Below are 11,028 nucleotides of genomic sequence, written 5' to 3'. Positions count from 1 at the left end.
TATAAGACATTCCATCCAAAAACAACAGAATACACTTTCTTCTCAAGTGCTCATGGAACATTCTCTAGGATAGATCATATCTTGTGTCACAAATCAAGCCTTGGTAAATTTAAGAAAACTGAAATCATATCACGTATCTTTTCTGACCACAACACTATGAAACTAGATATAAATTACAGGAAAAAAATGTAAAAAATACAAACACATGGAGGCTAAATAATGTGCTACTAAATAACCAATAGATCACTGAAGAAATCAAAGAGGAAATCAAAAAATACCTACAAACAAATGACAATGTAAACACGATGACCCAAAACCTATGGGATGCAGCAAAAGCAGTTCTAAGAGGGAAGCTTATAGCAATACAACCATACCTCAAGAAACTAGATAAATCTCAAATAAACAACCTAATCTTACACCTAAATCAATTAGGGAAAGAAGAACAAAAAAAACCTAAGTTCGCAGAAAGAAAGAAATCATAAAGATCAGATCAGAAATGAAAAAGAAATGAGGGAAATGACAGCAAAGATCAATAAAACTAAAAGCTATTCCTTTGAGAAGATAAAAAAAAATTGATAAACATTAGCCAGACTCATCAAGAAAAATACAGAAAAGACGCAAATTAACAGAGTTAGAAATGAAAAAGGAGAGAAGCAACAACTGACACTTCAGAAATACAAAGGATCATGAGAGATTAACTACAAGCAACTATATGCCAACAAAATGGACAACCTGGAAGAAATGGACAAATTCTTAGAAAAGCACAACCTTCCAAGACTGAACCAGGAAGAAATAGAAAATATGAACTGACCAATCACAAGCAATGAAATTGAAACTGTGATTAAAAATCTTCCAACAAACAAAAGCCCAGGACCAGGTGGCTTCACAGATGAAATCTATCAAACATTTAGAGAAGAGCTAACACCCATCCTTCTCGAATTCTTCCAAAATATAGCAAGAGGGAGGAACACTCCCAAACTCATTCTACGAGGCCACCATCAACCTTATACCAAAACCAAACAAAGATGTCACAAAAAAAGAACACTACAGGCCAATATCACTGATGAACGTAGATGCAAAAATCCTCAACAAAATACTAGCAAACAGAATCCTACATCATATTAATAGGATCAAATGCCATGATCAAGTGGACTTTATCCCAGGAATGCAAGGATTCTTCAATATATGCAAATCAATCAACGTGATACACCATATTAACAAACTGAAGGATAAAACCATATGATAATCTCAATAGATGCAGAAAAACCTTTCGACAAAATTCAACACCCATATATGATAAAAACTCTCCAGAAAGTAGGCATAGAAGGAACGTACCTCAACATAATAAAGGCCATATATGACAAACCCACAGCTAACATCGTTCTCAATGGTAAAAAACTGAAACCATTTCCACTAAGATCAGCAACAAGAAAAGGTTGTCCACTCTCACCACTATTATTCAACATAGTTTTGGAAGTTTTAACCATAGCAACCAAAGAAGAAAAAGAAATAAAGGAATCCAAATTGAAAAAGAAGAAGTAAAACTGTCACTGTTTGCAGATAACATGATACTATACATAAAGAATCCTAAAGATGCTACCAGAAAACTACTAGAGTTAATCAATGAATTTGATACAGTAGCAGGATACAAAATTAATGCACAGAAATCGATTGCATTCCTATACACAAATGATGAAAAATCTGAAAGAGAAATTAAGGAAACACTCCCATTTACCATTGCAACAAAAAGAATAAAATACCTAGGGATAAACCTATATAAGGAGACAAAAGACCTGTATGCAGAAAACTATAAAACACTGATGAAAGAAATTAAAGACAATACAAAGAGATGGAGAGGTATACCATGCTCTTGGGCTGGAAGAATCAACATTGTGAAAATGACTATACTACCCAAAGCAATCTACAGGTTCAATGCAATCCCTATCAAATACCAATGGCATTTTTCACAGAACTAGAACAAAAAATTTCACAATTTGTATGGAAACACAAAAGACCCTTAGGAGCTAAAGCTATCTTGAGAAAGAAAAATGGAGGTGGAAGAATCAGGCTTCCTGACTTCAGACTATACTACAAAGGTACAGTAATCAAGACAGTATGGTACTGGCACAAAAACAGAAATATAGATCAATGGAACAGGATACAAAGCTACAAAGCCCAGAGATATACCCATGCACTTATCTTTGATAAAGCAGGCAAGAACATACAGTGGAGAAAAGACAGCCTCTTCAATCAGTGTTGCTGGGAAAACTGATAGTTACATGTAAAAGAAAGAAATTAGAACACTCCCTAACACCACACACAAAAGTAAACTCAAAATGGATTACAGACCTAAATGTAAGGCTAGACACTATAAATCTCTTAGAGGAAAACATAGGGAGAACACTCTATGACATAAATCACAGCAAGATCCTTTTTGACCCACCTCCTAGAGAAATGGAAATAAAAACAAAAATAAACAAATGGGACCTAATGCAACTTAAACGCTTTTGCACAGCAAAGGAAACTATAAACAAGATGAAAAGACAACACTCAGAAAGGGAGAAAATATTTGCAAATGAAGCAACTGTGAAAGGTCTAATCTCCAAAATATATAAGCAGCTCATGCAGCTCAATAACAAAAAAGCAAACAACCTGATCCAAAAATGGGCAGAAGACCTAAATAGACATTTCTCCAAAGAAGATATACAGATTGCCAACAAGCACATGAAAGAATGCTCAACATCACTAATCATTAGAGAAATGCAAATCAAAACTACAATGAGGTATCACCTCACACCAGTCATAATGGCCATCTTCAAAAAGTCTACAAACAATAAATGCTGTAGAGGGTTTGGGTAAAAGGGAACCCTCTTGCACTGTTGGTGGGAATGTAAATTGATACAGCCACTATGGAGAACAGTATGGAGGTTCCTTAAAACAAAAACTAGAACTATCATATGACCCAGCAATCCCATTACTGGGCATATACCTTGAGAAAACCATAATTCAAAAAGAGTTATATACCATAATTTTCCTTGTAGCACTATTTACAAAAGCCAGGACATGGAAGAAACCTAAGTGTCCATCGACAGGTAAATGGATAAAGAAGATGTGGCACATATATACAATGGAATATTACTCAGCCATAAAAAGAAACGAAATTGAGTTATTTGTAGTGAGGTGGATGGGCCTAGAGTCTTGTCATACAGAGTGAAATAAGTTAGAAAGAGAAAAACAAATACCGTATGCTAACACATATGTATGGAATTTTAAAAAAAAAGGTCCTTGAAGAACCAAGGGGCAGGACAGGAATAAAGATGCAGACATAGAGAATGGACTTGAGTACAGGGAGGGGGAAGTGTAAGCTGGGACGAAGTGAGAGAGTGGCACTGACATATATGCACTACCAAATGTAAAATAGATAGCTAAGCAGCTATATAGCACAGGGAGATCATCTCCGTGCTTTGTGACTCCCTAGAGGGGTGGGATAGGGAGGTTGGGAGGGAGATGAAAGAACAATGGGATATGGGGATATATGTATAGCTGATTCATTTTGTTATACAAAGTGAATCAGCAGAAACTAACACAACAATGTAAATCAGAAACTAACACAACAATGTAAAGCAATTAAACTCCAATAAAGATGTTTAAAAAAAAAAAGAACATATGGGTTGGCATAATCTAATGACATTGAAATTTTTTTTTGCCTTGATGGTATTACTTTTAAAATCCATAAACAGAAAAATGAGAAATGACAGAATTGTCACCTTAGTGACATTAGTATTATACTTAGCTTCAAAATAACTATCATTGCCTTAGTTTGAGAATGTATTTCCACCTGATTTAAGCTGTTCAATTGCTTATAAATTGAGGCAGTCATTTTAATTTAGACTATATTGTAAATAAAAGCAGTCACAACTTACTTCCATTTAAGGGGCAGTGGTCATTTATACATATTTCATTCATTCATTCAAAAACTACATAAAGGTATGGACAAGACAGGCATGTTCCACATCTTCATGAAGCCCATCAAATGGGGAATGTCATGGGCTGAAATGTGTTCCCCCCAGCATTCATATGTTGAAGTCCCAACCCCCAATATCTAAGAATGTAATCATATTTGGAGATAAAGTCTTTAAAGAGGTGACTAAGTTAAAATGAATCCATCAAGGTGGGGCCTTAATCAAATATAACTGATGTACTTACAGGAAAAGACAGAGATATCAGGAATGTGTGCACTGAGGAAATGCAGTGTGAGGACAAAGGAGAAGTCAACTGGCTGTAAGCCAAGGAGATAAGCCTCAAGTGAAATCAAACATGGCAACACCTTGATCTTGGCTAGCCTCCAGAACCGTGAGAAAATACATTTCTGTGGTTTAAGCCATCTTGTTTGTGGTATTTTGTTTTGGCAGTCCTAGTAAACTAATATTAGAAGTCATATCTTTAGAAGATACTTATATAGATAAGTATAAAATTGCCATTTTAGTAAGTATTACAGAGGAAAAGTATTTTTATAACATTGATTATCGGTCCTTATCCAGCCAGTAAAAGACCTAAGAAATTGCTTTTTATTTTAGACTAGAAGAGTGGGTTGGACTTAACAAGGTGAAGTGGGGATTATTCAAGGAACATCAAACAGGACTGACGGGAAACACCCTGGCCAATTCTAAGATCAGTGTGCCAGAAGAGTAAGAAATAAGGAGCACAGTTGCACAAGCTAAAGTTGTATTAGTCAGCAGGGGACAAATAACATATAATTAACCCTTCCTGGAACAATACTTTAGCGTCTTAATTATGTATGTTATTGTATATATATCATTTTATATATAATTATTAATTATGTAAGTAATAGTTATATATTATTGTAAAATATGTATAACATTGAATTAATATATGTACAAAATACACATATATATATCTATTCTTTTTTTCAACAAAGACTTGGGATTTATTATTCCATATAATTTTTATAGCCAATTTTCAAATTCTGCCATAAATATTATATATATATATATATATATATATACATATATATATATATGCATTAAATTAAACTTCTTTTACTGATAAGATATTTGGGTAAAATTTTAATCTTTACAATTCTGAGAGTACCCACTTGTGGATATGGTATTACTTTCTTTTGTTTGTAATTTTATGTTTAAATAATTTTAGATTTACCAAAGTGTTACGAAGATAGCGTAGAATGCTCCATTTTACTTTTCATCTAGCTTTCTTTGGTATTATTATCAACATAAGCATGTTATATTCATCAAAACTAAGCAATTAACATTGGTATGCTATACTAAATACAGACTTTTTAAAATATTTCACCAGTTTTTCAATAATATCTTTATTATTTCAGGATTCAAACCAAGATATCACCTTGTAGTTCATCATCATGTTTCCTTAGTCTCCTCCAATCTGTGATAATTTCTCAGTTTTTATTTGTTTTTTTGTGGCCCTGATACTTCTGAAAGTCAGGTATTTGTGTCATGTATTTTGTAGAATGTTCCTCAATTTTTGGCTTGTCTGATTTTTTTTTCATGATTATATTGAAGTCATAGAGTTTGGGAAAGAAATATTATAGAGGTAGTGTGCATATATTATTGATATGACATCGCTGGTGATGTTAACTTGATCACTTGGCTAAGTGTCTGCCAGGTTTCTCCACTTCAAACTTGCCATTTTTCTCTTTTGATATGCTATTATTTGGAAGTGGCTTACTCAGTCTAGTCTATATTCAAAGTGTAGTTGAACTAAGCTCCACCTTATAAAGGGAGGTATATTTTTTTAAATGGTGATGATTCTAAGAGTTCTAATCACAAGGAAAGTTTTCCATTTCTTCAATGAGATAATGGATGTTCATCAAATCTATTGTGGTAATCATTTCATGATGTGTAAGTCAAATCATTATGCTGTACATCTTAAACTTATACAGTGTTATATGTCAATTATATCTGAATAAAACTGGAAGAAAAAATGGTGAGAATATGTACCAACCACCAGTACAATCAGTAAATTTGAGCACAGATATTTTAAGATTAGGTAAAATTCTGTTCTCACATAAAGTAAAACAAAAAAACCAAACAAAAAAAAAAAGGAAGCAGTAACTATACTGAAATGTTTAAAGTTATCATCAAGTTTTTGGTCAGTGTTCAAGGAAAAGTAACACTAATATTTTGAAGAGTGAAAATCAGTGGTAGTCACAGAGTGAAATAAAATTAGATAATTAAAGCATTTCAAATGAGCTAAATGAACATAAAGAAATCAGAGTAGGGAAGAGTAGAACTTCATTGAAGGACATAAATGTAGGAAGATAGACAAGATTAATTGGAAAATCTCACTGAGCTGCCAGAAACACAGATGTAAGTAAGAAATCAAGATTATATGAAAGAAACAACTACTATCAATTATACATCAACATACTGGATAACCTAGAATAAATAGATAAGTTTCCAGAAACATACAACCTATCAAGAATGAATCTTGAAAAAAATTGAAAATCTGAATAGAACAATAACAAATAAGAAGATTCAATCAGTAATCAAAAACTTTCCAAGTAAGAGAAGTCCAGGACCATATAGTTTCACTGGTGAATTCTACCAAACATTTAAAGATGAATTAATACCAATCATTCTCAAACTCTTACAGAAAATTGAATAGGAGGGAATAATATCAAATACATTTTATGAAACCAGCATTACTCTGACACAAAAGCCACATAAGGACACTACAAAAAAGTATCTCTGAGGAATATAGATGCAAATATTCTCAACAAATTATTAGAAAAATGAGTTCAACAGCATATTAAAAGGATCATATACAATGATCAAGTGGGAGTCATCTTTGTGATGCAGTCTGGTTCAACACATGAAAATCAATGAATGTAATACATCACAATAATAGAAATGAATATAAAAAGCACATGATTATCTCAATGGATGAAGAAAAAACATTTGACAAAATTCAACATCTATTCATGATAAAAACGCTCATAATAAATTGGGCATAGAAAAAACATACTTCAACATAATAAAAGCCATATATGACAAGCCCAGATCTTCCATCATACTCAATGATGAGAGGTTTCAAGCTTTTCCTCTAAGATCAAGAACAAGACTAGGATGCCCACTCTCATCACTTTTATTCGCCATAGTATTAGAAGTCCCAGCCAGAACAAATGGCATCCAAATTGGAAAGGAAAAAGTAAAGCTGTCACTATTTGCAAATGACACAATTTTATATTTAGAAAGTCCTAATAACAACAAAAGCTGTTTGAATTAATAAAGAAATTCAGTAAATTTTCAGGATACAAATCAACATAAAAAATTCAGTTGCATATCTCTACCTTAACAATGAAATATCTGAAAGCGAGATTAACAAAACAATCTCGTTTACAATACAATCAAAAAGAACAGAAACTTAGGGATAAATTTAATGGAAAAGTATAAGACACTGATGGAAGAAACTGAAGATGCAAACAAATGGAAAAATATCCCATATTCTTGGATTGGAAGAAGTAATATTGTTAAAATGTCTATACTACCCAAAATAATCTATAGAGCCAATGCAATCCCTATCAAAACTCCAATGGCATCTTTTACAGATATAGAAAAAGCAATCCTAAAATTCACAGGGAACCACAAAAGACCCTGAAAAGCCAATGCATTCCCTAGAAAGAAGAACAAAGCTGGAGGCATTACACTTCTTGATTTCAATGTATATTACAAAGATACCATAATCAAAACCCTAGGGTACTGGCATAAAAACAGACACATATACGAATGGAACAGAATTGAGAGCCCAGAACTAAACCCATGCATTTATGGTCAACTAATATTTTATAAAGGGAGCCAAAAATACTCACACATATCTGATAAGTGATTGATATCCAAAATGTATAAGGAGCTCACAGAACTCAATAGCAAAAAAAAAAAAAAAAATCCAATTAAAAAATGGGCAAGGAAACTGAATGGATATTTTTCCAAAGAAGATATGTAGATGGCCAACAAATATGTGAAAAGGTGCTCAACATCACTAATCATTAGGGAAATGAAAATCAAAACCACAATGAGATATCACTTCATGCTTGCTAGGATGTTTAACATCAAAACATAAGAAATAATAAATGCTGGTGAAGATTAGGAGAAAAGAAATCCTGTACATTTGCACACTGTTGGTGGGAATGTAAACGGGTATAAACGCTCTGGAAAACAGTAAGATGTTCCTCAAAATATTAAAAATCGAACTACCATATGATCCAGAAATTCCACTTATGGGTATATATTCAAAGTAAATGAAATCACTATACCAATCTCTATGTTTATTGCAGCACTATTTATTAACTGCCAGGACATGGAAACAACTTAAGTGTCAATTGATGAATGAATAAAGAACATATATATATGAATGTTATTCAGCCATGGGAAAAAAGAAACCCTGTCATTTGTGCCAACATGAATGAATCTTGAGGACATTATGGTAAGTGAAATATGTCAGACAGAGAAAGACAAATACTGTATGCTCCCACTTATTTGTGGAATATTAAAAAAAACCTAACTCACAGAAGCAGAGAACAGATTAGTGGTTGCCAGGGGCATGGGGTGGATGATGGGATAGTTTGGTGAAGGTGATCAAGGGGTAAAAATTTCCAGCTATAAGGTGAATAAATTCAGGTAATGTAATGTATGGCACGGGGACTATAGTTAAGAATACTGTATTGTATATTTAAAAGTTGCTAAGAGAGTAGATTTTAAAAGTTCTTACAAAAAAAATTGTAGCTATTGAGATGATGTATGTGTTTACTAACCTTACTGTGGTAATCATTTAACAATATATACATATATCAAATCATTATGTTGCACACCTTGAACTTACTTATCACAAAGTTACATGTCAATTTTACATCAAAAAAGCTGCGGGGGGGAACTAAAACTAGAAAAGGTAGGAGTAAATCTTTTTTTAGAATTTATTTATTTTAATTTATTTTTGGCTGCATTGGGTCTTCGTTGCTGCGCACAGGCTTTCCCTAGTTGCGGCGAGCAGGGGCTACTCTTTGTTGTGGTGGACAGGCTTCTCACTGCGGTGGCTTCTCTTGTTGCGGAGCATGGGCTCTAGGCACGTGGGCTTCAGTAGTTATGGCACGTGGGCTCAGTAGTTGTGGCTCACGGGCTCTAGAGTGCAGGCTCAGTAGTTGTGGCGCATGGGCTTAGTTGCTCCGTGGCATGTGGGATCTTCCCAGACCAGGGCTCGAACCCATGTCCCCTGCATTGGCAGGTGGATTCTTAACCACTGTGTTACCAGGGAAGCCAGAGGTAAATCTTCATTACTTAAATTGGGCACTGATTTCTTAGGTGTATTACAAAAAGCATAAATGACACAAAATATTAGATAAATTAGACTTCATCAAAATTAAAAAACGTTTGTGATTGAATGACATCATAAAGAAAAGATCAGTTATGGATCAAGACAGAATATCTGAAATCCTACATCTGATAAGAATTTTATCAAGATTATATAAAGAACTCTTTCAATTCAAAAATAAAGAGAAATAATCCAATTTTAAAAATGGGCAAGGATGTGAATAGACATTTCTCCAAAGAAGACACAGAAATAACCAATCAGCACATAAAATAATGTTCAATGTCATCAGTAATTAGTAAGTGCAAAGCAAAACTATAATGAGATACTACTAGAATGGATAAAATTAAAAAGATAGATAATACCAAGTGTTAGAGATGAAGTGGAGAGAATGGATCCTTCATACATTGCTGTTGGAAATATAAAATGTTTAGTTGTTGTGGGAAACAGCTTGGGGCTTCTTCAAAAAAATCGGACATAGGAATCAGGCATTTGGAATGAATAACTCCTTATCAAGTAACATTTTTAATGGAACAGATGGAAGTGAAAATGTGACAGGATTGGACCTTTCAGATTTTCCAGCATTAGCAGACCAAAATAGAAGGGAAGGAAGTGGTAACCCAACTCCATTAATAAACCCCTTGGCTGGAAGAGCTCCTTATGTTGGAATGGTAACAAAACCAGCAAATGAGCAATCCCAGGACTTCTCAATACACAACAAAGATCTTCCGGCGTTACCTGGTTCCAGTTATAAAGATCCAACATCAAGTAATGATGACAGTAAATCTAATTTGAATACATCTGGCAAGACAACTTCAAGTACAGATGGACCCAAATTCCCTGGAGATAAAAGTTCAACAACACAAAATAATAACCAGCAGAAAAAAGGGATCCAGGTGTTACCTGATGGTCGGGTTACTAACATTCCCCAAGGGATGGTGACAGACCAGTTTGGAATGATTGGCCTGTTAACATTTATCAGGGCAGCAGAGACAGACCCAGGAATGGTACATCTTGCATTAGGAAGTGACTTAACAACATTAGGCCTCAATCTGAACTCTCCTGAAAATCTCTACCCCAAATTTGCATCACCCTGGGCATCTTCACCTTGTCGACCTCAAGACACAGACTTCCATGTTCCATCTGAGTACTTAAAGAACATTCACATTAGGGATAAGCTGGCTGCAATAACACTTGGTCGATACGGAGAAGACCTTCTCTTCTATCTCTATTACATGAATGGAGGAGACGTATTACAACTTTTAGCTGCAGTAGAACTTTTTAACCGTGATTGAAGATACCACAAAGAAGAACGAGTATGGATTACCAGGGCACCAGGCATTGAGCCAACAATGAAAACCAATACATATGAGAGGGGAACATATTACTTCTTTGACTGTCTTAACTGGAGGAAAGTAGCTAAGGTATATTTTTTTCCATGTGCAAATGTGTAACTATAAATCTAGATTTTAAAAATAAGTGTCCTCTTTTATCTGTTTATATGTACCAGTACATCCATTCCAATAACGTGCCAGATATTTGCTGAGTCTTTTAAAAGGTCTCCACCTCCTTGGCTTGATTTAAACTCTAGGAGAGTATCTGGAAACAGTTCATTTTACCTATAGTTTAGGAAAATGATTGAATTTGGTAAGAAATTTTGTAATTTTT

General features: G+C 34.0%; 1 protein-coding gene across 1 annotated transcript; it reads left to right on the top strand.

Moving 5' to 3' along the window:
• The first annotated feature begins 9,845 nt into the window (after positions 1-9,845).
• LOC132368604 (CCR4-NOT transcription complex subunit 2-like) lies at positions 9,846-10,779 on the top strand. Its single transcript, XM_059927312.1, has one exon. It carries the CDS (start codon positions 9,858-9,860, stop codon positions 10,653-10,655), a length of 798 nt encoding a protein of 265 aa, XP_059783295.1. The 5' UTR covers positions 9,846-9,857; the 3' UTR covers positions 10,656-10,779.
• The last annotated feature ends 249 nt before the right edge of the window (positions 10,780-11,028 follow it).

Source organism: Balaenoptera ricei, chromosome 7, assembly GCF_028023285.1.
Source record: "Balaenoptera ricei isolate mBalRic1 chromosome 7, mBalRic1.hap2, whole genome shotgun sequence".
Lineage (NCBI taxonomy): Eukaryota > Metazoa > Chordata > Mammalia > Artiodactyla > Balaenopteridae > Balaenoptera > Balaenoptera ricei.
This window is presented reverse-complemented; position numbering and strand designations above follow the sequence as displayed.

Coding starts and splice junctions, on each gene's coding strand:
- LOC132368604 (XM_059927312.1), top strand. CDS start 9,858: ATGAATAACTCCTTATCAAGTAACATTTTTAATGGAACAGATGGAAGT.